The following is a 27,500-nucleotide window of genomic DNA, read 5'->3' as shown; positions in this document are numbered from 1 at the left end:
CTATGTGCTGAAAAAAAAATCCAGTGTTAATACACAGCCTAGGTTCTGATAATGGGCATGTTGCTAGCTATGGTGGGCCCCCTTTGATTACATTCCAGTTTACAGTGCCTAGGATTTGTATTAACACACCAATTTTTTTTTTTAAACGAACACAGACGGGTAGCAGAGGAGATATTCACTGATTTTAACAACAAGCGTTCTCCAGAATCACTGACTGCACCTTTAACTCAGGGATTCTGTAGAGAGAGAGTTTGCGGTGTCAGTTCAGCGTCCGGTAGAGATTTATTAGGCAGCGCTGCATCTGCTGCAAACCGCTCCATCATTAATCCTCTTAAGTTTGTGTGTGTAAAGAATACAAAGACAGTAAGCAGAGAGGGGGGTGGTGGTGTGTGTGTGTGTGTGTGTGTGTGTGTGTGTGTGTGTGTGTGTGTGTGTGTGTGTGTGTGTGTGTGTGTGTGTGTGTGTGTGTGTGTGTGTGTGTGTGTGTGTGTGTGTGTGTGTGGTGCAGAGGAACAGATATTCACCTGCAGTGTTCAGCTGTTGTGTGCATAGCAGCCATCGATTTTTACCTACTGCACACAAAATATACTTTAATTGATTCTATGGAGTTTATTTTCCATCTTTATTCCAGAGCAAGGTCTTAAGATTTGAGAGCATTATTTAACAATTCACTTTCCGATTTTGTAATTATTTCCTTTGCAAAATTACACCGTCAAAACTGTATTTTATACCTTTATTTTTCTATAATTGTGTTGTATGTTAGTCCAATTTCATTCAATGGAAACTGGTTTAAAGCTGAAGTCTGACTTAAGATGCAACTCTATAAAACTGTGCAGCCACTTGTCATGTTGTTCAAGAGATTTTCCTTTCTAACAATCCTCACCTCACATCTGGTTATCTGTGAAACACACACACACACACACACACACACACACACACACACACACACACACACACACACACACACACACACACACACACACACACACACACACACACACACACACACACACACACACACACACACCACAAGCCTCAGATCTGGATTAGAACTGTCAGCAGGCGCAGGGTTTAGCGTCTGCGGTTTGCTTCAAAACATTTCATCACTGCTGCACCAAAATCCCTATTTCCCCCTAAAGCATCTTAGGGGATGACATGACTCCTCAGTTTTCTTTTGATTCCAGGACTTCAAACAACTTCTACCTTTGATTATGTATGCAGCAAAACATGCCACTGCTCAGAAACAGTACTGAGCTTTTACAGGATACCCACAGGGTCTTAAAAGCATTTAAAAAGCTATTTCCTTACAAAGGTCTTACATTTTTGGATTATCCTTTTTTCATATACTAAACGCCAGACACATGTTCTACAGGTAATGGAGAGGGGTTGTTGTGTGACAAATAAGCACTATTTGGATTTTGTTATTAGGAGTATTCACGCACACTTTACAAAGCTAGTTGTGTTGTTAATACACAATCCTAGGCTCTCTTAACGGGTCTGTTGCTAATAGCTACGGCGGGCCCTCCTTTTTTTTAACAAAACCTTTGTTCACATAACCGTTTACAGAGCCTAGGCTGTGTAAAAGTTAGCAGAATCGTGAGGAGATATTCACTGATTTGGACAAAAAGGTGATTTTGACAACAAGCGTTCTCCAGAATCTCTACATCATTTTAACATGAACCTTTTCTCTCCCTGTCTTTGAACCTGCAGAATGCGTGAGGACATGTCCACCATGGTGTGTGTGAAGGGAGAGGAGGACCCGTCCGGGGAGCAGACGCTGTCCCAGGACGAGATCATCTGTCGGACCAAACAGGTGAGTGGTAGGACGGCCTGGAGGAAAGAGGGGCCGACCAGTAACGATCACTTACTCACTCAGTCACTCAGTCACTCTCACACACTCTCACACACTCTCACACACTCACTCACTCACTCACTCAGTCACTCACTCTCACACACTCTCACACACTCACTCACTCACTCACTCACTCACTCACTCACTCACTCACTCACTCACTCACTCACTCACTCACTCACTCACTCACTCACTCACTCACTCACTCACTCACTCACTCACTCACTCACTCACTCTCAACTTGAGAGGGGATATGCGAAGAATGAATTTCGATGTAGCTTGTGTAAAGGGACTACTAAAGAAACTTAACTTAACTTACCTTAACTACACTAACTTATCTTGACTACCTGACCTTGTGTTGCAGGTGATCCAGGGTCTGGAGGCGCTGAAGCAGGAGCACCACTCCATCCTGGACGGGCTGCTGGGCACGCTGCGCTGCCTGAAGCAGGAGGAGGAGGAGGGGGTGCTGGTGGAGGAGAAGAGCCTCATGATACGCAAGTCCATGGAGATGCTGGAGCTGGGGCTCAGTGAGGCACAGGTAGGGGGGGTGGATCAGTTTAGTTCAGTTTATTTCAATCACATAAATAATGGGGGGAAAAGACGAGGAAAAAAATCAATCATCTATTTTTTTTTTTTTTTTACAATACATTTATTGCCATTTTTTCGTAACACACACAAGCAAACACACACCTGCTCCATCATAACAAACAACAAATCGAACATAAAAAAATAAAATAAAATAAAAGTTTGAAATAAAAGGCAAATCTATCAAAGGCCAAAGGCACCCTGAGTTACAAGGTGTCACCTAATTTATACAGTCTCAATATCTAAATGTGAAGCGACTCTTTTGAAAGTTCGCAAAAAGAGAAATGCGAATAAGGTGCGTTTCCAGTGGTTGGAGCGGATAAACAACATACTGTATGGGATTCTACAGTAGCACAGAACAGACACACTTAACGGCCTTACACGTTTTTATATATAGTTGGCGGCCTGGGGAAATGCACCTGTCGGAAGACCAAAAAGAAGAAGTACTATAATAGAATAGTATCTGTTTCATAAGAAGAGTGACATACTTTTAAAATAGAGACACGAGAACCGTCCACAAACTCCTAAAAAAAATGCTGCTCGTGCGGCCGCAGCCTTTAATTAACAGCAATTTGTTTTGTTTTGGTAATACACATAATAACAGAGCAAGAAAACAACGCTAACCCACAATTTCCCAATTCCAAAACGTCTCTTTTAATATAATTTAGTGCCAGAGGAGGGTAATGGAAAAACATTCCCCCCCCAACTCCTCCTGAAGAATAGAAGCAGAATCGAAGAAAGCAGCTCAGAAATAAACATTTTAATTTAATAATAAGAACTGTTTTTTTGTTGATATCGTCATCGCATTGTTCAGTTGGAAAAAAGACTTCACATGAGTCACCTATGAGTCACTGCTAAACTTTTAGCCTCTCGTCTCCATTGTACCTTCAGGCTTTTTCTATTAAATATACAAAACACTGCACCATTCTGACTGTAACACCCACCATAAGCTTTTCCTGGGTAGCGTTAGCAGCTTCTGTTAAGTGCTGTATGATTCATTTTTATCTCTATAACGTTGGTCTTAAATTCCTTATGTAATTACGCTCTTCCAAGCCTTTCACCTTTGCGCCAAATGCTATTAGTCGGATGCATTTATCCAAAGTGCATTAGTGTACACATACTTAGTTCTGATGGGGATGTAACCTAAGATTTAAAGGTATCATCAATTGCATAACGCCCCCAACTCTAATTCACATGTATCTAAAGAAAAGAGAGAGACTGTTAGATACAAAAAGGGGCTGTAATATGAATACATTACACAGACTACTTATGAAATATGTAAGGGATAATGTAGAGCGAACGGGTCACTCGCGAGAAATAAAGACCGACAAGCTGAACAGGAGCCCGACGCGCAGAAGAAGTCTGCGCGTCGGGCTCCTGTTCAGCTTGTCTGTCTTTATTTCTCGCGAGTGACCCGTTCGCTCTACATTATCCCTTACTTACCGCCCAAGCCTAGTTAGTATGATTTTGATCATTTATACGAGGAATATTGTCTAATATGTTAATCTCCACAAAGACAGACTCAAACTATGTGATGTGATTTATTATTCAACTATGAAGCAACTATTCAACCTCAACTTTATTGTCATTTTCCATAAACAGAGTTTACGGTAGGTCTAATATAGAGTGTGATTTATTACATTTAACAAACTATGTGAAGTACAAGGCAAGGCAAGGCAACTTTATCTCTATAGCACAATTCAGATACAAGGCCATTCAAAGTGCTTTACAGGGGCAGACAAAAATACATCAAGATAAGACATAAGAAATTGCATTTTTAGAGATCGCAAAAAAACATAAAACAACTACAAGCAGGCAAATTGCCAAAGCGAATAAAAAATACAAATGAAATAAAATGATAGGTTGAAAGGCAAACAAAAAGGCAAATAGAAAAGTCTTCAGATTTGATTTAAAAGTTGAGTTTTACACAAATCTTGTTTAACACTAACAAACCGCCTCTCTTCGTCCCCCAGGTGATGATGGCTCTGTCCAGCCACCTGAGCTCTGTGGAGTCAGAGAAGCAGAAGCTCAAAGCTCAGGTAAGAGAACAGCTGCCCGCGAATACTGCATCTCTAAGGGAGATTAAGGCACTGACTGTGTGTGTGTGTGTGTGTGTGTGTGTGTGTGTGTGTGTGTGTGTGTGTGTCTGTTTTTCTCTCTGTCTGTGTGTCTGTCTGTGTGGTCTGTCTGCCTGTCGGTCTGTCCATCTGTCTGTGTTTCTGTGTGTATGTGTGCGTGCCTGTCTGTCTGTGTGTGTGTGTGTGTGTTTTTCTGTCTGTCTGTCTGTCTGCCTGCCTATCTGTCTGTCTGTCTGTCTGTCTGTCTGTCTGTCTGCCTATCTGCCTGCCTGCCTGTCTGTCTGTCTGTCTGTCTGTCTGCCTACCTACCTGTCTGTCTGTGTGTAGGTGCGCCGGCTGTGCCAGGAGAACCAGTGGCTGCGTGACGAGCTGGCGGGGACGCAGCAGAAGCTCCAGAAGTCTGAGCAGAGCGTGGCTCAGCTGGAGGAGGAGAAGAAACACCTCGAGTTCATGAACCAGCTCAAGAAGTACGACCAGGACCTCTCCCCATCCGTGAGTCTCAAGGGCATTTTGTATTATTTTTTAAGATTATTTTTGGGCATTTTTTCATGCGTTTTATTAGCAAGTGTGGAGAGACAGAGATGAAATGGGGCAGAGAGAGAGGGGAATTACATGGAGACAACGACACGGGCCACTCATTTCCTTTTTATTGCCCAAGAAATTCAATTTAAAACTTGCAAAAAAGCGAGATTTGTATTGGATCAATACTCCGATCATCGTACCCTGATTTGTGGTATCAGTCTAGGAAGAAAAAAGTTGTATTAATGCACCTTTTAAGTTTGCTAGGGGACAGTTGAAAATGCTCTGGGCTATTCAAAAGAATAGTGAGTGACTGTGTTACTAACCAGTGGACAAAGATAAAAGATCAAGATTAATTTGCAAGAATGCGTCACATTCAAACTATGTGGAGCGAACACAGTCTGACTGTCTACTGCAGAGGTCACGTGTCTGGGTTTGGAGTCTGATATTATTACAATATATAAATAAATAATAAAAAATATAATAATAGCTGAAACACGGATGAGAAGGTTACTGGTGAAATCAGCAGGTTTAAGTTGTGTTTGGAGGAGTTATCTGATCACTACTAGACTATATCTACAGTTTTCAGAGTCTGCATTGTAATCAAAATTCACATTTTGCTAGACTATTATGGGGTACATGTTACAGATTTCTGAACTTTCCAAAATGCCTGGGTCAGATGATATTATATCAGCCCCATTCTGCAAACGTAGGGCTTAGAGTCGTGTTAGAACGAAAAGACAATCAAGTCATTTTATCTTGTGTATTTATTTAGTGGATGACAACCGATGCTGCATCAGGGACACATGATTCACAATGACCGCAGAGAAAGCTGAGCTTGTTAGAATCATACATGTTAAATAGGATATAATAACCTGCTCAAATCAAAATGAAAAAAACTCACAATTAAACATTGTAAATGAATCCTTCTCAAGCACAAGGATTAAAATAAAGATAAGGACTGCCCTCCAAGTTTGTAGCCACATAGACACACAGGCGACAATCATTTTTGTATTGTTTTATCATTTATTTAATTCCAAAGAGTCTAAATTCTTGATGTTGCCATAGCTCCTCTCCCACAGATTTTTTTAATTTTTAATTTTATTTTTTTTACATTTCAAGCCATTTCCCTGAACTCTATATCAGCAGCGAGTTATCAGTAGAAACAATCTTTAGTATTTTACCTCTTTGAAATGCTCTTGACTGAACAGAGGCCACAGAACAACTGCCTCAGCTATAAATAAGTATTTAGATTTAGGAAACATTGAGTCATTATTATTTCATTATCTGTGTCTGTCTCAGGAGGAGAAGGACTCTGACTCCAGTAAAGAGACTCTGGATGATCTCTTCCCAGACGACCAGGACGACCAACCTCCCGGCAGTAAGTGTCCCACCTCCCTCATCCTATTCTGGGGCATTTCTCAAGCAAATGTAGCCTCTTGCTCCATGAGACGTAGATGTAGATGAAAGATTGCTTTTGTCACGTTGCCACAGACGTGAAGCAGGTGTGTAATGCGGTCCTAAATATATCAATAATATGAGTAAAGTTTATCAGAAGATTATTTCTGTTCAAAAATAAATTAATTAATAATTGGTTTTACACTTGCCTTGTTTGGCTTGATTGAATTGAACAGTGGTTCTTTTCCAACTTTGCTACGGTTTTTTGGGGCTAGTGATCATCAACACAGTAATCATACGTATTTTGGACTAAATGAGCTCCCATAGCCAGCTACGCTATGCATTATGGACAAGAAGGACAATCTATTTCCTGTAGTTTCTTCCTGTAGTTTTTCCCACATGGAAATTCTGACCAATTGTAGAGCAGTTCAAGAACTAGTAACTACCTTATTGCTCCCGCCAGACACATCCGACCAATCAGTGAAGAGAACGTTCTCTCTTGTCTTATGACTCTGCATTTTGTTTCACTTCATCAACTGATTCAGGCCAGAGGAAATGATGAGGTGATGAATAGTGCTATATAAATAAACTTGCCTTGCCTTGAAGAAAAATAAATAAATAATGCAGAATGTTTCGAATCTGGAGTGAACCAAGGAAGAGAACTAGAAGCAAACTATCAGGTGTGGAACCACCCTAAGAATAAAATATAGGAATACACTACATTCATATATGGAGTAGTTGTAAATATAGTTAAAGGGGCACTGTGTAACATTATAAGTAATTTATTAGCTAAAATCAATATCCTCATTCATAAATATGTCCTCATTGGTGTAAAATCACCTCTGCCAATAATCTGAATTATCCTCCTGAGCGGAGAATTACAAATATTAATGTTACATTTTGTACATTGAGCAGGCAGGTCTTATGGAGACATCCCATGTTGTTGGCATGTCATCAGGTGCATTGTTTAAATAATAGTTCTTGTCCTTGAAGGCCACTGTAGCTTCTGGTATTATTCAAAAGGGGTGGGGTGACCCAGGCAGCGTTGCATTCTAGAACTTTCTTGATGATGTCATATTACAGAGTGCCCCTTTAACTTCAGGTTCCACAACATTAATACTTTGTAGTCGAAGGCTGTAACTAACGATGACTTGTTTTTTGCTATGATTAGATTTTTCTTTCCTGGGAATTGGCAGTAAATTTAGAAAAATGTCACCGCTGTAAAATTGATTCATTCTTCGGGAACAAACCTTCAATCTTTTGCACCAACGACCCTCTCACTGTAATCTACTGAAGTGTAGTGAGTGTGTGAGTGGATGGGATTCCCCAGAGTAAGAATACATCACATAATATACGCTGGTAGAGTTTCTACTGCCATACATCGCTTTTCTGCACTTTTCTTAAGCCTCAAAAATCTTTAGTTCTTCATTAATATGCCCTCGTTCTACCACTCTCTCTCTTGCACACACACACTTGCATGCACGCACGCACGCACACACACACACACACACACACACACACACACACACACACACACACACACACACACACACACACAGAGGGGTTGCTTCTCAATAGCTTTGTAACTCAAGACAGTAAAGCTGTGTTGACTGTAAGGGCCATTACTCAGGACCTAGTTTAGCCTGGACTGCGGCCAAATGGGAGGGAAACCCACCCAACCAGATCGCTGTTATATAGTTCCAGGATTTCTACTGTGTGTTGTGGCTTTTGTGTGCCGGTAGTCAGGTGAAATAATGTCTGGCACAAGACACAGTAGTGGTGTTGTTGTGAACTGAATTTTTCTTGTGGGATTTTGAATAGGAATCAGTTCCTTTTATAACTAAACATATTGTATTTTAAAACTAGGGCAAATAAGGTGATAACATGTTTTTTTTACATGCGTTTAACCTGTTAAACTAAATGAAATCTTTTTTATTTTGTTTAATATTTTATTTGAATGTGAGACAATACAAGGAACCACAAAGTGATACAAGACATAAACAGACAGTCACATCAAGAAAAAGAAAAGCTAGCAGTTGCAGTGCAAAATTCGATATTTCATGTGCTTATTCAGTCACTTTTCAAATTCATACCCTTATACATATTGCTCTAGACCATTCTTCTTTTCAGGTATTATTCTAATGGGGAACATTATCTAAAAACTATCTTTTGACAAAGATTATAACTAAAGTTTAGTCCAATGTCCCACCAGAGGAGCTACAGCTGGTTGTAAAATCTGAATTCAAACCTCCTCTGAAGAACTTTTAAATATTTCTGAAACAGTCTCATTTCTTCCTCTGATGATCATGAATGACATGTAACAGCAAAACGAGACCATCAGTGAAAAAGAATGCAATTTTTACATAGTTATTATTAATGCCTTTGTCATGGGTCTGAATCCCCGCCAATTCAAGCCAAACGATTTACAGCAGGCAGACGGGAAAAGCCTGTGTTTATGAGCGCTACTAAATCACAGTTAACTTTGCCTCACCATGTTCATATCACCATAATAAATCTGACATAATCACATTTAAATACATTAGCAGCAGCATCATGAACATATCTTATCTTTGAAGTTTGTTTAGAAGAACTAACAGAGACACCTAGAACCTTCTTGTCTCTGCACACAGTTTGTTCCCAAACTTGGCATTGACACAGATTTTGCAAACACTTAATTTTCTGCATCAAGGTGATTTCCCATTTGGCTCCCGGCGGCAGTTTGTCAGCCAGTTTAAATCGCTGACATAAACGGACTACGGACGGTTCACACTCTCCGGATCAGTGTGTAAGACAGACTTTTTATACTCGAGTAGGGCTGCTCGATTATGGCTAAAATCACGATTATTAATAAAATAATAAATAACACAATAACTACATTGGCTTTGGAAATATCTTGTATTTAGTAACCTTTTTTTAAATGTATTTTGAAAAGCTTTATTTTTAAAACAGTGGATTTCCTCGAATTTGAATATAGTTCAACTGTAGATTTAAAAACATCAACTTCTAAAAGTCGGTTATCGTTATTTTAATTATTGTTGTAGGTCGAAATTATAATTGCGATTAAATTGGCCCTGAATTATGACGGCAGTGCAAGTTTTATAGCTGAGGAAGCAGAGAGAATTGCTAAATGGGATACTTCCTCAAATTAAAGTACCACATTTTTATTTATTTTTTCGGTGAAAAAACTGACCTCATAATACAGATTTTCATTCTCATTTGCATTCTCCCTACTAGCAGTGTAAGTAAAGCCTTGTGTTGCTTTGATGCACCATGACCGAGTGTGAATTATGACCACACACGGGACGCAGACGATAATAGAACATAGCTAGGAGAGATATGGACTTCCCCTTGAGCGGTGGAATAGCGTGAGCATGAGATTGACTTTCTACATCTTACTGTAAATCTCTATACAAGCGGTGCCACTGTAGAGGGCAATACTGCATATTGATTAGAAAAATTACATTACGTGACATCTCTCATATGAATTATTAAGATGGTGAAGTCAGTTTAAGGGAAATATGTTGATTTAAGTATTGGAGCCAGTAGAGTTTGATTGTGGACATGCTGCTCAAACTAAGTGGAATGTTTTATTTTTACTGTTTAAAAAAAATATATATATTTTTTTTTCAGCTTAGTGGGCAATTTTTCCAACTCGTTCCATTTCGTTGTAGCGGCAAACAGAGCAACTGGTCTAGCAAATCTTAAACTTCATTTCTTTATAGTAACTTGCCGTTTAATATTAGTTATCTATGATCTTTGCTTGCCTGAAATACATCAGATAACTATTTTTTTGCAAGACTAGAATTGGGAGTGAGTTAGAGTGCCTTGAAAACCAACTGTTGGCAATTATATGTTCGGTTAAATATAAACAATGGTGTTGTAATGCAATAATTATACATAGACACCCGCCTTCACCCAGTGACACATACACATGTTTCAGAGGAACACACCCACACATTCCTGCTCACACCTACATCAGGGCTGCTTACAGTAAACACAATCAAGAAGCTACATTTGATGATAGTTTAAACAAAGGTTAACCATCGGTGTATGAGTGTGTGTATGAATGGGTGAATGTGGTAAGATATGTAAAGCGCTTTGGGGCTGAGAAAATCGGCTAGAAAGCGCTATATAAGTCAAGTCCATTTACCATTTTACCATTTAAAAAGACTGTAAATAAGAAGCAGGTGGGTTAGTGAGGCTGCCATTTTAGATAAGCAGACGTTTATTGTACGACTTGAGTTTTTCTTGCCTGGCACTGCCCGCCGGCGCCTACCTACTTCCGCTCAATTTTAATTTCCCTTCAGTAGTCAGTCTGGGTCCGCGGTATATTTGCGGGTTTATCTCAGACAGATTTTTGCCAGTCCAATCAGCGAACAGAGGGGGTGGCTCAGAAACCGGCGCATGGCGTTATGTGATTGGTTGGCAGATCCAGAGTGGCACTGGGCAGATCCAATAGTTTTAAACTTCAACAGACACCCGCCTTCAAGTGAGTTAACGTTTTTCAATTGAGCGATTCCAGACCTTCTGTACAGATGAAATTAAGTACGATGGTATGGTAGGACCAGGCCAAGTTTTTCACAATTTGAGGTAAAATGGACTTGACTTATATAGTGCTTTGTATCAGGTCCCCAAAGCGCCTTTCATTCTGTCCACATTCACCCATTCATTAAGTGTTATCTGCTCGTGAATAAATGATGAGATTGGCTGGATGAAAGAGGATGGTAAGGCAGACGATGGTGTGTGTGTGTGTGTGTTTGTTTGTCTCTCTGTCTGTCTGTCTGTGTGCGTGTCTGTCTGTCTGTCTGTCTGTATGTGTGTGTGTGTGTGTGTGTGCGTGTGTGCACGCGTGTGACGCTGGAGTAGATTGGATGTCTTTCCCCTCTCGAGCTCATTCAGACCGACTGAAAAGCTTTTTGGGGTTTTTGCTAAATTGCCGTCAACAGGAAAAAGAAAATGGAAGTGACGGCTCTGGCTTTATTTAAATTGGCCTCGGGCTTGTAGACAGAGCAGGGATTTTTCTGCACAAATATTATCATGTCCAGTGTTTCCCCCAGGAAATGTCTTAGTCAAGGTGGTCACTGTCAAGCCGCACAGGAGGCGCGGCGCTAAGCGCCGCGGCGAAAATTTTGGGGGTATTTTGCTCAAAGATGCCAATGCGCCCTAAAGAAATGGTTCTGTTTATTTGAATGACACTGACCTTACAGTTGTGCAATTTTGTTTGCTATGTGCACATTTTGTGCAAACATGCAGACGGTACAAAATACAATTAAAGAAAAGTTCTACTGTTTTGGTGCAATACCATGCAGACACACTAAATACAAATAATGGACCATACACTTAACATGTGTATCAAAGTGCTTTTTAAAGTTCCTTTTTGGATGGGGGGCTGTTGTGAGATTATTGTGGACAATAGGCATACTGTGATGCGATTAATTCATATATGGTTATTATTAGCCTACTTGCTTGATTTCTTTTTAAATACAGAGGTTATTGGTTGTTTTGGAACATGTATTTCCAAATTTAAAACATAAAAATAAAGCAGCATTTAAAATTCAGAAAAATAAATCTTGTATGGCTACACAAGCATGCTGTTTGAAAAATAATTCAATTATTGAAATAATACAAAGTGTTTTCCCCTTAAAATGACTAAAGGCATTTCAAAGACAGTTACAGTGTGCACTTCTGTAAACTTACTGAAAGGTGCCTGGGCCATCACTCTCATGCATGTATCAGACTTTTCTCTGCGCTGTATGAGCCGATAAGTTGTGTTGCCACGGTGATGTGGAGTTTTAAACTAGTCTAGCTTTGCAGAGCACTTCTTTCTGTTCAGCTAAATATCCCCATAGAACCGCACTGCGTTTATTATCGCCACAGGTTAAATGTCGGTTTGCTGCTGCTCGTTTCCCGCGTACATGCCGTAGTCGCGCGCAGCGCGGGACGGTCGCGCGCGCAGAGCCCCCGACACAGAGCAGCTGATAGTCTGAGCAGAGAGAAACGCTTGGAGACATATGTGCACATTTATTTACCGCAAATCACGGCCTTTCGCGCATTTCTGACCATGAAAAATCACACATCGCGCTTGCTAGTACATTAATTGTGCAGCACTAAAAATAAAAAAAATAAAGATTTAATTTTTTTTTTTTTTTTGGTCGGTCAGTAGTCAAGGCGGGGGGCCGGTTTTGCTAAGGCGGCCGCCTTAACTATAAAGCGCTGGGGGAAACACTGATGTCAGTCAAACTCTGGGATCCAGAGAGAGACACTGGAGGAGATGGTAAAGATTTTTTGTCCTGCTACTTTTAATAAATTGGACAAATTGGCTGCAGATTCAGTTGTAACCTGCAGTAAAAGCTATTATAAGGAAACACACACACACACACACACACACACACACACACACACACACACACACACACACACACACACACACACACACACACACACACACACACACACACACGCGCACACACACACACACACACACACACACACACACACACACACCATTATCACTGCCACACGCACACACAAACAAATACACACACACACACACACACAAACAAACAAACAAACAAACAAACAAACACACACACACAGACACACACACACACACACACACACTTAGATAGATAGATATCCAGCATGTCATGGGATAGATTCCAGTCACGCGTTAAACGTAACACACAGACATTTGCACATTTGCAGAATGAGGATATTGTTTACACGTGAATGATCATTTTCTTAAGGCCATGTGTTAACACACAGCCACTGTTTGTATGTCGGGGTTTCAGCGATGACCCATTTGTAAAAACTAACTAATAAATTACGGCTTCACATCATTCTTAAAATCTGTATGTATCTTTTCTAGTTTATTTTTAAAGCATATGGACATTTTTTTAAACTCTGCATTTGTCTGATTGTTGCTGGACAGACAGTTATCTTTTTCAACATCATTTTATGGAAAAATGAATTTCAGAGCTGAGACAATTGGTTTATTTCTCTTTTATTTCTTTTCATCTTACATGTTCAAAATTTAATAAAAATAAAATAATTTGTTACAAAAATACAATGGCAAAAAGGTTTCAGCACATAATTCGGATTTTCTTCAACCTTTTCGTCTTTGTGAAACGATATACAAGAGCCTGATCCTACACACACTATAACCACAGTAAACATCTAATAATAATGTTCTTCCTCTTTCCTTTATTCGCCAACCCATGGCTTGTTAAAAATGTAAATAAAAAAAAATACAAATAAAATAAGAAATAAAAATAGTTTGTGTATGAATACAATGGCAAAAATTAAAAGCACATAATGTAATAAGCTTTAACCTGCTTCAAAATAAATAGTTTAGAAATAGATATAGAAAAAGCGTGATTTAACATGGATTATAACTCCAATAAAGTCTAACAATCATTTTTCTCTCCTCTCCGCCCTCTGTCTTCCAGTCCAGCCGACCCAGTTTATCTACAGTACTTTGCACATAATTCATAATAATCTTCAACCTGTTCGTCTTTCTGAAATTATAGAATTCAAAATCCTCATCCTTATAACTACCATAAAAGCCTAACAATCTTTTTTCCTCTTTCCACATTTATCTTCCAGTGTAATAATACATATGCAAAAATCATACAATGTTTTGTCAATGCAAAAAGTGAAAAGTTGATCATTTTAATAAGCTTCAACCTGCTTCAAAATAAATAGTATAGCCTTATTTATCATTATTTAACTAAACGTCTAATAATCTTTTCCTCTCCGCCCTCTGTCTATCTTCCAGTCCAGCCATCCCATGGCAGTGCAGCAGCAGCTGCCGCTCAGCAGGGTGGCTATGAGATCCCGGCCCGACTGAGAACGCTCCACAACCTGGTGATCCAGTACGCGTCCCAGGGCCGATACGAGGTGGCTGTGCCCCTCTGCAAACAGGCTCTGGAAGACCTCGAGAAAACATCCGGACACGACCACCCCGACGTGGCCACCATGCTCAATATCCTCGCCCTCGTTTACAGGTTGGTTGGCTGATTAAGTGTTTTATAGTGGTCATGGCCATACAGTGATTTTATGTTTATCCGTCTAGAAAAGAAAGAAATCCAGTGTTAATTCACAGCCTAGGCTCTGTAAACGGGCATGTTGCTTGCTACGGTGGGCCCACTTTGTTTGTGGCCACTATGCTCAATATCCAGGTTTATACAGGTAAATCCCATTGAGACCAGAGACTCTTTTTCAAGGGAGACCTGTTCCTATTTACACGTTACCATTCACACACACGCATTCACACACCGATAGCAGGCTGACTATCAACAGCTTTATAGCGGTCCTTTCCATCCAGTGATTTTATTTCTAAAGGTGCACTATGTCACTTTGGGTGTGTCAGAAAGGTGAACATTTTCTTAGGTATATTCTTATAACTGAATAAAAAAACTTTCCTCACAGGAAAATGTGATCCGTGAAACGCTGTTTGAAGTTAGAAAGCTTCCTGAAAAGTTACTTTTTCACTGTTGTTGTTGACAGCAGCAGGGCCCCACAGTTTGGTTTACAAAAATATTCTAGTCTTACGTTTGGTTTCCAGATATCTCATGATAATTGTGTTTTTATTTATGATGATAGAATTATTCAACACTAAGAATGACATGTAGAGGAAATATAAAAAACTGCAGGCTCTGTGAGTGTAAACAAACCCCCCTCCCCTGACACTGCATCATCATTAGGGGATGTTTAAAAAAATTTTTAAATGCAGCTTACAACGTTGTGATCAATATGTTTCAGTTCTCCACACCCATCCCTAATTCTGACTTTCAACAACCTTCACAGAATTTCAAAATGAAGTAAAAGTGAATGTTTGCTAGTAGGCTATCACTCTCTGGTATTAATGAATTCAAGGAATGTTTTTAACCTTGTCGCTCACATAACATCAGATCCTACAAAAAAAAAACGTTTTCACCAAGTAGAAAGTCGTGATAATGTCTATAGCGTTTTCTTCATTTTGTCACCCACACTACACAGTGGCATGTCCCCTTTGGAACCTTTGGTAACCAAGCTTAAAAAAGTGTTTTGTGTAAACGGAGAGGCCTCTGTAGGAGCCCTCTCCACATGATAATTAGCTGTCTATCTACGTCAGCAAACACAGTAGACACAACAACAGATTTACAGTACAGTATTAGTACCGGGGAAGTGTTCATTTCCCAGGCCTAGAAGAAAAGAAGAAAAAGCTGGACACACAAGGGCTAGACAAGTGTTTTATAAGGGTTTCTACCCAGTATTTTGTTTACTCATCATCGCAAATCTTACTCACTGAATAGTCAATGTAAGAGGGACTGGGGTTGACTGTGGGAAAATGCTGCGAAACTATTCCGAACATGTCGCCTTAAACAAAATAATGTGATCTTGGTTGGAATTGTTAGAATAGTTAGTTTGTGTGTGTGTGTGTGTGTGTGTGTGTGTGTGTGTGTGTGTGTGTTATGTCCATTTTTCTCCTTGACTGTGTTTGCTAAAAGACTGTAGTAGACTGTAGGTCTAGCAGTTTAAAAAAAACATTATTTATGATATTGTGCTTTCAGTATTACTTGGTTTTACTAAACTTCTTTTTTTATATGACTTTGAATTTGTCAGAATCACTTTTGGTCAAAATCAGTGAATATCTCCTCACAATCTGCTACCTGTCCATACTCTGTTTGCACTGAAAAATCCAGGTTGAATCCACAGCCTAGGCTGTCTGAGAGGGCGTGTACATTGGGCCACCATTGTATACATACCGGTTTACAGAGCCTAGGCTGTGTAGAAACTTAATCTAGCACTTTTTCATGCATAAGTGCATATATTTAGATATTTTTTGTCCTATGAGTATTGTGGCTAGTGTGTTTTTGTGACGCAGTGGCTTGGAGCCCAAGACAAATTTCCCTTTACTGGACAGTAAAATACATCTTCTCTTCTCTTCTGTGTTTCAGGGATCAGAACAAATACAAGGAAGCAGCCAATCTGCTGAATGACGCTCTGGCCATCAGAGAGAAGACTCTGGGCAGGGACCATCCAGCTGTGAGTATCTATATATTACGTTTGAAATAATTTATTGCCTTTGTACTAAATGTCCTGTCTGTCTGTAACTTTATGTTTTACTGTTGTTGTCTAACAGGTCTCCTTGAGTATTAGACCCTGTGTATCAATGATATTACCTGTATAAATAAAGGCTAAATAATTTTTTCTTTCTCTGCAATACAGAAAAGTTGGAATCTGTTTCCATGGCAATAGACTGTTGGAAATATGTCTTTTTTGTGACCTTGCTAAAATGTCAGTTCTACCTGAGTCATAGAGATGTCTTATCTCTGTATCTAATAGTTTCAGAGGTTAGATTGTCCTTGCACTTAGCTGCATAAAAAAACATATACAACAACTTGAACACAATAACAAAAATAAGTTATATTTAAAACAACTTGATCCAACTTTTACCAACAACCATCTAACATTTTGGGAGGGACTCATTTGCTTTCGTGCTCCTAGTTAAATTATGATAATTAGTTGCTGATATGACACAAGATAGAACTGTATTCATTCTTTTGTCAGTTTGTTCCAAAACAGACAAAAACGAAGATTACAAAATAAAATTAAATATGAAATGTACAAAGTTGTATACAAAAATGTAAATAAGTTCAAAGTGAATGCAAAGAAACATGGCTTCATAGAAAGAATAAATAGTCAAATAGAAATATTAGCTGTGTTCAGGCCTCTTACTTTATACAGTTTAAATTACATATCTCCCAAACCACACTAATGAATGTGTCCAGTATTGTGTCGGACTGAAGAACTTGGGTTTGTCAGTGTGACTGTAAACAAACGGCAGCAGTTCGACTAACTGTTTTAAATCCAGCAGGCCTGTGTCTCTACTTTCTGGACCTCCATCACTCTCCACTTTGTGAACCTGAGGTTAGCCCTCCTAACCCGACTCCCACCTCCGCTCTTTACCACAAAAAGAATAAGAAGAAAAAAATCATAGTTTTTGCACCAATAACTACACTTATCTGACACTGATTTTCCTTTTGAAATCCAGCACTTTGTCTACTTGTCTATTCCAATTATTTCCAAATCATTCTTAATTTCTCAATCTCTTTCAATGAAGTTTCTATTCGCACCATTTTGAATGTTCGGCTTTAAAAACCGGTTCTAGATTTGAACTTGTTCCAAATTTACACGAGAGAGCCACAGGTGAGATAAACAAGTATTCATTGAGAAACAATGTCTTGATTTCAGGTTTGAACTTGCCGGACTTCCGTCGACATGGAACAGTTATGCGAGTACCAACAACACACTTACATAGAAGCAGATTGGGTGGTCTGGAGCCTTGCCAGTTTTTACATTGGCATTGTGTCTCTCCTGGCTATGAAAACTGGCTCTAGGGAACTAGAGATGGAAACAGAGACCTCATGGTTACTGGGAGGAGGAACCAGAGACCTCATGGTTACTGGTTGGCCCCTCTTTCCTCTAGGCCATCCTACCACTCCCAGTTGGTCAACACATCCTTTCTTTCCTCTCTCTCCAAATGAGCAGCAGTCTGTCTGAATCAGAGATCAGAGGTGACCTCCATCCAGGCGCCTCTACAGTCTCTCTCTCCCTGAGTCACTTTGGAGATGTATCCCTCAGATGATAAAACACTCATAACAATCACTACAAGTCTCCTTCCTTGTTCATTTCATCAATAGAGCTGACACACACACACACACACACACACACACACACACACACACACACACACACACGCACACACACACAGATAGACAGACAGACAGACAGACAGACGCTCAAACACACACACGCACACACACGCATGGGTGAAGATGATCAAGGCTTATCATCAGGGTTTCGATACTCATTTAAGACATTTTTAATTAATCAAAGTGTGTGTGTGTGCGCGTGTGTGTGTGTGTGTGTGTGTGTGTGTGTGTGTGTGTGTGTGTGTGTGTGTGTGTGTGTGTGTGTGTGTGTGTGTGTGTGTGTGTGTGTGTGTGTGTGTGTCTGTGTCTGTGTCTGTGTCTGTGTCTGTGTCTGTGTCTGTGTCTGTGTCTGTGTCTGTGTGTGTGTGTGTGTGTGTGTCTGTCAGGTTGCGGCCACCTTGAATAACCTGGCTGTGCTGTACGGGAAGAGAGGGAAGTACAAGGAAGCAGAGCCGCTGTGCAAGAGGGCGCTGGAGATCAGAGAAAAGGTACGTCAAAGATCACCAAAGTCAAAGATCATCAAATAACATGAATACATAGGTTCTGTAGTAGCTAAATAAATAATAAGAAAATATGACTCAGCAGCTGTTTCTAAATTGGCTCCACACATAACAGATGGTCAATTTTCTCCTTCACTAGACTTAAAGGTGCATTCAATGAATCTGGGGAACGTTTGTTGTCAAATCACTTCTTTTTTTTTTGTCTTCCAAAGCAAAGATCCAAAGCTTTACAGAGGGGACATGTCTAATCACTGTTTCTAAGCTTTGATTGGCCATTCATGTAGGCTATCGTATCAGGAGCACGGGTTTACTATTGATAAGTTCTGTCTAAATGATTCTGCTTGGTGTCATGAGTTGCTTAAATCAGAGACTATTTAGATAGATTTTGAAACTATTTAAATATAAAAAAAGAAGACATTGAAGTTTTGTAGAAACATAGAAACGAAAGGCAAGTAGAAATTGCAAATACTTTTTCTTACTCTTAGTTTTGAAAATGTCACATTTAGTTTCATATTCAAAGGGCATTTTCCTCCCTCGACTCACCTGCTAATTCTCCCTTCCCCTTGCACCATTCATAGACGTGTATCAGCCTGTATACTCCAAGGAGAGCTTCATTATCTCCTCTGCCTTATGGTTCTGTGCTTACAAAGGTTCTGCTCAGCAAACCTTGAAAGTGTGCGCAACACTTTCTATTCACTACTCTGGCTCTGTCCTCAGTTCTCAGCTCTTATGCCTCTTTTGTGTGTGTGTGTGTGTGTGTGTGTGTGTGTGTGTGTGTGTGTGTGTGTGTGTGTGTGTGTGTGTGTGTGTGTGTGTGTGTGTGTGTGTGTGTGTGTGTGTGTGTGTGTGTGTGTGTGTGTGTGTGTGTGTGTGTGTGTGTGTGTGTGTGTGTGTGTGTGACTTTGAACAAAACTTTTCTTCCATCTCCTTCTCTCCCTCTGAAAATAAAATGTCAGCTCGGTTTAAGCCGAGACGTTTCATTTTTCTTGTGCGACTTTATACTCCGATGATAAATCTCTCACTCGAGCTGGAAAGATTTCCCTATTGAGTATTCCTGCAAGGCAACTGCTGCAGAGTCGGTATTGCTGCATTTTTGATCTTTTTATAGAAACTCAGGATATCTCTGCTCCTATGTGAGTGTATTTGGTATCGGGGACATGGGGGAGGGGAACATTATTTTTTCTTTATTTATCTATTTCAAACATTTAAAAACACATTTAGTAAAATAATTACAAAAGGACAAACAACATGAATAAAAAAATCAAAGATAATTTCAAAATAATTGTTATTAATTGTTATAATATATAGAGTATTTTGTCTATAAACAGTATGATTCTATGCTTTTATTTCTTGATTGGAAAGTCCAAAAAATAAGTATCATCATTGAATTTAAGTAGGGCCGGGTATTGGCAATGTCCAAAGCGTGACACATCTTCTCCCTTTGAGCCAGAGTGCTTAATTGTTCTTCCCCCGTTGCCCCAAATACTCACTAGAGCAAGAAATGTGGATTATTCCACAGCTGAAAATAGTCCCCCAAACAAATGTGCTGTTTACTAAAGTGGTCAACGGTTTTATGAAATTACTGGGCCGTTTAAAAGAACAATTAATGATCGGCTTGGTTTTTTGGAGTTTAGAGACACGGACAAGCAGCATTTGCAAAGACTAATGCCTTTTGGTTTTGGTCTTTTTTCATTCAATAATTTGACATTATTAAAAGTATAGAATTTTGCCAACTTTATCTTTTAACCCTTGTATTGTGTTGGGGTCAAATTTGAACGGGTAATATACCGGTACAATATTTTTTTATTGGAACAAGATTTAACGATATCCTCAGAAACAGCTATATTAACACACAAAACAAAAAAATTACCATTTTAGTCAATTCTAATATAATTTTAACAAGCAATTTACATCTGTAGTGTTACAAGTCAAAAATTACCCCGCAGAAAATAGAAAAAACCGAAGCCGGACTTTCTGCCTGCTGTCTCTTTGTTGAAATGTTTCTCTGAGGAAAAAGTATAAGAGACAAAGTCCTGAATCTCTAAAATATTCCCATATTCAGATCATATTTGGGTAAAATGTGGCTTCACTCAATTCCCTTTTTAAAGTAGAGACTCTAAAGCTTAATTTTAGCCCACTGTAGTCTTTCTAGGAGCTTCTCAGAAACCACTGGGACTGCGGCACCTTTTTGGAATTCACAGGCAAAGCATTCATCAATAAACACCATCGATTCTGCCCACAGACCTTTAGCAGATGCGTGTGGCATGTGGTCAATTATTTTTCCAGCTAACGATGTTTACAGGAAAGCTGTGGGATGTGTTGATTGCGTAGGGTTCAGGTTAGGCCAGGAATCGAGTGAGAACTGTAGGCGGTATTAACTGTAAGGCAAGGCAAGGCAAGGCAAGTTTATTTATATAGCACAATTCAGACACAAGGCCATTCAAAGTGCTTTACAGGGGCAAGATTAAAATACACAATACACATTAGAAAAGCGAATTAATAGAAATAAAACATTTAAATAAAATAAAAATTACAATGGTTAAAATGGAAACAGAAAGGCGAGACACTGCAATTGAATCTGGTAATATTTTTTTAACTTATAACTATCATCATGAAACTTTGCCAGTTGATTACTCACATTAAAACAACTATTTTTTTGTATTACAAGTTTTTTCAGGAGTGTTTGAATAGATATGTAAATATGGCAATATCTAACCAGTTATGGTCTTAAAATGCATTTTCAGTTCAGTTTTAAAGGAAAAAGTGAATCATAAATCAGACTGTTAACAACATATGAACAAATCCTACTGTAATTACCTTCAGAATAGAGCTGAGAATGATAATTGAAGTTATTTAGTTGATGTAAGTACGTTAGAAGTTTAGATTTGTGGTTGAGAGTATTGAAAAAAAAAACATACTTATGTTGAGATAATGTCCGTTAAAGATACAAACGCAAACAGACAAGGTTTTGTCAAATAAACACCTGAATGTACATTTTGGACCTTTTTATTTATACTAGTATGAAAGAAGACATGTTATGGAAGCAAAACAGACATCTAGAAATCTCAAAATTGACTCTAGTGCTTCAAAAAAACAATGTGTTTTGCCTGCAGGGTTTCGCATTAAATGAGTAGCAGACTCTTTGAATCTCCGTTTCCTTCCTGGCGCTTCCTATTCTAAGTCTCAGTCAGCTATTCTGTATTTTGCTGGTCAGTCAGTCTCACACTAAAACCCTGTCTGCGTTCCAAATCACATACTTTTTCTTTTTACTACACTACATACTAAAGTACAGAAGAGTTTTAGGGCCACAGGAGAGAGAAAAAAAGTCAAATCAGGAAGATTTTTTTTTCATTAAGTCGAGAAATGTCAAGAAATGAGACGAATACTTCAAAATGCTATTGGAGTTAGTGGGGCATTTATGTATTTTCAGCATACTACAATTGACGTGCATGTATTGGGACATCCTAAATCTTTTTCTGGCATTTTAAATAGTAGGGAAGTATGGGGATTGGAACGCAGGGAAAGTCTGCAGTATTCTAGGCCTATAACCACCCACTCTGGTCACTAATGATATTTCTGAATGTCTTTCCACTCTCACTACACTCACCTCTAATAGCTTTAAGCCTTTCCCGCACACAGGGGAAATTATAACATCGCTCTCACATCCACATTAATGCAATCCACCTTTTATAGTTATATGTTCATGCTGGTCCTGCTTTTTTGGCTCGAAACAGATGGATATAGTTTTGTAATAAATGCTCGATGGATTTGTTTGCCCAATGTACTCCGCTTTTATCTAGTCAAGCAGGTCAATAGTCCAGTCAAAATCTGACAAGATGTATATGTAGGTTAGATTGATGTGTGATACAGCTCCGGAAAAAATTAAGAGACCACTACACTCCAAATGTTCAGTGTCTCTTGTTTTACTCTTTAGAGGCATATGTTTTTTTCTTTAATATTATTTTTTGGCATTTTCAAGCTTTATTAGATAGTACAGAGTTGAAATGGGGAGACAGAGAGAGAGGGGGGGATGACCTGCAGTAAAGATCCACGGGTCGGATTCCAACCCGCGACCACTGCAACGAAGGCCGGAGCCAATATGGTACGCGCTCTATCCACTACACCACCGGAGCGCCCGAGAGGCATATGTTTGAGTAAAATGAACATATTTATTTTACAATATAAACTACTGACAACATTTCTACCAAATTCACAATAAAATATTGTCATTTAGAGCATTTTCAATAAGTAATATAGAGATAAAGATTTAAGAAAAATCCAGACTGGTCTCTTAATTTTTTCTGGGGTTGTATATAGTATAGCAGCCTAAATTGTATTTTTTTTTCTCATTATCGTTTCTTATCATAACCCTTAATAAAGTTTATGTTTTATTTTATTTTGTTAAATTTTGACCATGTATTAATAGTGACCCTGTGTGCTAAGAAAAGCGCTATAAGTCATAAGTCACATTAGAATACATTTAAGGGTTTGCATGTCCTTTAGACTTCAAAGTTCAGCAATCGATGCAGCCTGGCAAGTGATGTGACGGATATTCCCTGGTTCAATCATGGGTTCAACAATCATGGGTTCATTTGTATTGATTTACACTTTGGCACACAGGGTTTTGTTCCAGGAAATACAAAATTACAAAACTAGACCTGAGGGTTAAAACTGGGTTATACATTTGAACCTTGATTTCCACTTTAAGAGTGTGTGTCTGTGTCTAGCAGCAGAACCAATGGCTGTGATTGAAGATGCTGTAAAAGTGATGACATAACTCCAAATGATGGAGGCCTTGTTTGTCAAAAATAAATGACATTTCTTCCTTTGGAACGTAGGTTCTATTGAGTTACATTCTGACGTGTTCAAGGGCGGTTAAGTTAAAATTAGTATTTGGTAATTCACCAGCAGTCGGTTTCAAGCTGCTTTTTGTTTGTCACCCTTGTCGAAAGCTGTCTACCACATGGCACATTAGTGAGACTGCCTGTTGTTATATTACCCACCCCTGCCTCTGTATTTGGTCCTGGGTAAAGAGCATCTGGACATTGTTATATTAACCCCCCTCTCATCTCTCTCATCCCTTCTCTCTCTCTCCTCTCACCCCCCCTCTGTCTCCCCCCTCTCATCCCCCCTCTCTCCCTCTCTCTCTACCCCCTCTCTACCCCTTCTCTACCCTCTCATCCCCCTCTCTCCCCCTCTCTCTCTCTCCTCTCATCCCTCTCATCCCCCTCTCTCTCCCCTCTCTCTCCTCTCACCCCCCCTCTCCCCCCTCTCTCTCCCTCTCTCTCCCCCTCTCTCTCTCTTCCCCCTCTCTCCTTCCTCTCCCCTCTCTCCCCCCGTCTCTGGCCCCAGGTTTTGGGTAAGGAGCACCCTGACGTGGCCAAGCAGCTGAACAACCTGGCTCTGCTGTGCCAGAACCAGGGGAAGTACGAGGAGGTGGAGTATTACTACCGCCGAGCGCTGGAGATCTACCAGAGCAAACTGGGCCCCGACGACCCCAACGTGGCCAAGACCAAGAACAACCTGGTGGGTTACTAATATAACACCAACCCTAGGGGCCGGGTGGGAGTGGGATCGTTGATTTGATTTGATTTGATTTAATTTGATTTGATTTGATTTGATTTGATTTGATTCAGTTTTATTTCAGACATATCAAAAAAAGAAAAAATTAAAAGCATGAAAATACAATAAAAAAATATGTTCAAATGATTTCACAAATAAAAATAAACAAATAACATATTGAATTGATATGCCTGAAAAGGAGTAGGAAGAAGTATAAACTTAATAACCAATCGTTAAAGTTGGTTTTAACCTATACAACAGGTTTTATATGTTGTTTAATACTTTTAACCAGTACCACTTCTATTGCCCCAATCAAATATTGTGGTAAACTTGCTGCAGAGGCCAAATGTTGGTTTGAAGGTGAACTGGTCAGGCCCTACCTGCACTCACACTGCTTAGACACGATTGCTTTTGCTTATACGTCATCACGACGTTTGTTGATTGACTTCATCACGATGTGTCTGTTTGTTTCGAAAATGAGCATTTTTGGGTCTAAGTGCGTTGTTTCCAATTGTTTAAAAAAATATTTTCAATATTTCAGCATTGATGTCACCCAACAGTTCTCATGGTGCAGAAACGTAAAATACAATTTATTATGTATCCCCTGAGAGTGTGATGTGTAGGACAACTTCTTGATCATATAGATTGTTAATGCCGACTATTAACTTTTGCTTCTATGTTCTCCAGGCGTCCTGTTACCTGAAACAGGGAAAGTTCAAGCAAGCGGAAACTCTGTACAAAGAAATCCTGACGCGCGCTCACGAGAGGGAGTTCGGCTCCGTGGATGGTACACACACACACACGCTCGCACACACACACACCTATCAACTCACTCACTCACTCACTCACTCACTCACTCACTCACTCACTCACTCACTCACTCACTCACTCACTCACTCACTCACTCACTCACTCACTCACTCACTCACTCACACACACACACACACACACACACACACACACACACACACACACACACACACACACACACACACACACACACACACACACACACACACACACACACACACACACACACACACACACACACACTGCTACACTGTTGTTCTCCCTTCCTTCGAATGTAAAGATTAATATATTTCATTGTGATAACCAGTAAACAAAAACGACTTTCCAGCTGAAAACTCAGAACTTGAATGACTTGTCGTGACTCCTGCTGATTATCTTGATTTAAGTGTCTGTCAAAGTGTCTGTAAGTGTCTGTAAGTGTCTGTAAGTGTCTGTCAAAGTGTCTGTAAGTGTCTGTCAAAGTGTCTGTAAGTGTCTGTCAGTACTGATTCCCTTCCTGTCCCTTCCATGTGTCTGTAGACGAGAACAAACCGATCTGGATGCACGCTGAGGAGAGAGAGGAACAAAGCAAGGTGAGGGAAATCTAGTGAGATTTAAAAACATCTTTTGTTTTTTAATCCGTCTGTTATCATGCAAAGTCTACTTTGCTTCACCGTGGTCATTTTACCATTTTTAACACAGTCACCTACGTTTTAAATGCATTACCTTACGGCTATGCATCATGCGGTCTCTTTCACACTTTCTAAACAGATGCACGCGCTGCTGACACGCGCTAGCAAAGATCTTTAAGACAGGTGGCGCTGGTGTTCCTCATAGTCACTTTAAAGTTGCGACACATTTTTTTACAATAACTTAAAATAGTCCCATGTAACTGTAGAAAAATGTGACACATTCAGTGGTTAACCGTATTTGAACTAATTAACAAAATGACTGCAGAATAAAACTGCTCTGACTAGTATTTATGATCCTGTTTGAGATGGAATAGGAAAGATTGACTTTACAAAGAGTTGGATTATCAGATTAAGTCTCAGTAATAACCGTCTAATGCTGATGGTGGTGTGAGAATCTGGAGTTTATTTTCGACTGGATTTAAAAGGTTTAGGAATCCTGACCCGACTATAATCCTACCACTTAACACCCCCCATCCATGATAGCTTTGATGGTATTTTATACTGTTGAAATGGGTACATTTTTTAGCCTTTGATTGCACAATTTACTTCACTTCATGACATGTTATGTTCATGGGTGGAGATGCACTGATCGTCTATTTTTAGTTCCTATCCGATTCCGATATCTGGGTTTTGGATATAGGCCGATAGCAATACTGTCCGATATCATAATTATTAGCCATTTCATTGGTGGTGGTGATGTTATGTGTAAGGTGAGGAAGGCTTAAGCAACACAGCAATTCTAAAAGAGCAACAAATATACAAAATGCATTAAGGTTTATCTTTACTGCTTTAATGTGCGCTATATCACATAGCTATGGTCTTAACATTTAAATTTATTTCATAGTTAAAATGATATAGATTTATAAAAAGAAAAAAGGGCAGCCATATTGGACCTGATATCTATTTTGGTTCGGTCCCATATCTATTCATGGGTCCATGCTAGTTGTCCAGACTTTCATGTCATTCAGAATCTGTTTCAAACTAACAAACATGAGTTTTTGTCTTTTCAGGGAAAGCAGAAGGACGGCTCGTCTTTTGGAGAATATGGAGGCTGGTACAAAGCCTGCAAAGTCGACAGGTCAGTTTGATTTGATGAAACTAAACAATGTGTTTGAGTTAAAAATTGTGACAATGCTTCGAGAAACTTCAAAACTGATTGTTGAAATATTTCCTTACAGTAAATTCCTAAAACAAACATACTGAAATGTTAAAAACATGAGTTCCACAAATACTTCTGTCTGTGTCTCTTAACTTCTGGACTAATGTATTTGACCTGTGACCCCTTTAAACAGAGAAATGTCTACTTGTTAACCCCTCATCCCAGGTTGTATGTTACTAACAATTAAACCAAAACATTATCTTTTAATTTAACTTTTATTTGTAGCGGTACATTTGCCAGGATCACCAGATTATTCTACGCATCAGGACTTTAAAGAGACATTGCCATAAACTGATTTGAAAGAAGTCAAGCTTTTTTTTTTGTGCATCAGGAATTTCTAGTCAAAGTGATGAGTTCATCCATGTCTAGAGTTTGATTAAATTGATCCAACATTTCAAAATGAAGGGTTGTGTTCCTCCACTCATTCGTTTTTCTTTTTTCTACAGTTGCCCTTAAATGCCACAGTATATTTGAGTTTATCGAGGACCTAGTCTCTGTCATTGTTTTGCTACCACTTAATATTTTAATACTAAACGCTGAAATGCTTTAGATAAATGAATTACTAAGTTTAAATGTACCGCAACTGTGTTTTTTTTTTTTTTTTTGGCATTTTCCAGCTTTATTGATAGTGCAGAGAGACATAGTTGAAATGGGGAAGAGAGGGGAG

At 39.3% G+C, this 27,500-nt stretch overlaps 1 protein-coding gene across 1 annotated transcript in view; it reads left to right on the top strand.

Annotated features, from left to right (window-relative positions):
* klc1a (kinesin light chain 1a) overlaps nucleotides 1-27,500 on the top strand; it is a 52,475-nt gene that overhangs the window by 6,946 nt on the left and 18,029 nt on the right. The window contains exons 2-13 of the mRNA XM_080042195.1: nucleotides 1,711-1,813; nucleotides 2,217-2,390; nucleotides 4,411-4,476; nucleotides 4,843-5,007; nucleotides 6,337-6,415; nucleotides 14,210-14,438; nucleotides 16,374-16,461; nucleotides 18,518-18,619; nucleotides 23,984-24,157; nucleotides 24,881-24,980; nucleotides 25,523-25,575; nucleotides 26,685-26,752. Coding sequence (XP_079898321.1) covers nucleotides 1,712-1,813; nucleotides 2,217-2,390; nucleotides 4,411-4,476; nucleotides 4,843-5,007; nucleotides 6,337-6,415; nucleotides 14,210-14,438; nucleotides 16,374-16,461; nucleotides 18,518-18,619; nucleotides 23,984-24,157; nucleotides 24,881-24,980; nucleotides 25,523-25,575; nucleotides 26,685-26,752 — 1,400 coding nt within the window. The 5' untranslated portion in view covers nucleotide 1,711. The remainder of the gene's footprint in view (nucleotides 1-1,710; nucleotides 1,814-2,216; nucleotides 2,391-4,410; nucleotides 4,477-4,842; nucleotides 5,008-6,336; nucleotides 6,416-14,209; nucleotides 14,439-16,373; nucleotides 16,462-18,517; nucleotides 18,620-23,983; nucleotides 24,158-24,880; nucleotides 24,981-25,522; nucleotides 25,576-26,684; nucleotides 26,753-27,500) is intronic.

Source organism: Ammodytes marinus, assembly GCF_949987685.1.
Source record: "Ammodytes marinus genome assembly, chromosome: 15".
In the NCBI taxonomy this organism is placed as follows: Eukaryota; Metazoa; Chordata; class Actinopteri; order Uranoscopiformes; family Ammodytidae; genus Ammodytes; species Ammodytes marinus.
Note: the sequence above shows the minus strand (reverse complement) of the source record. Positions and strands in the feature narration are given on the sequence as shown.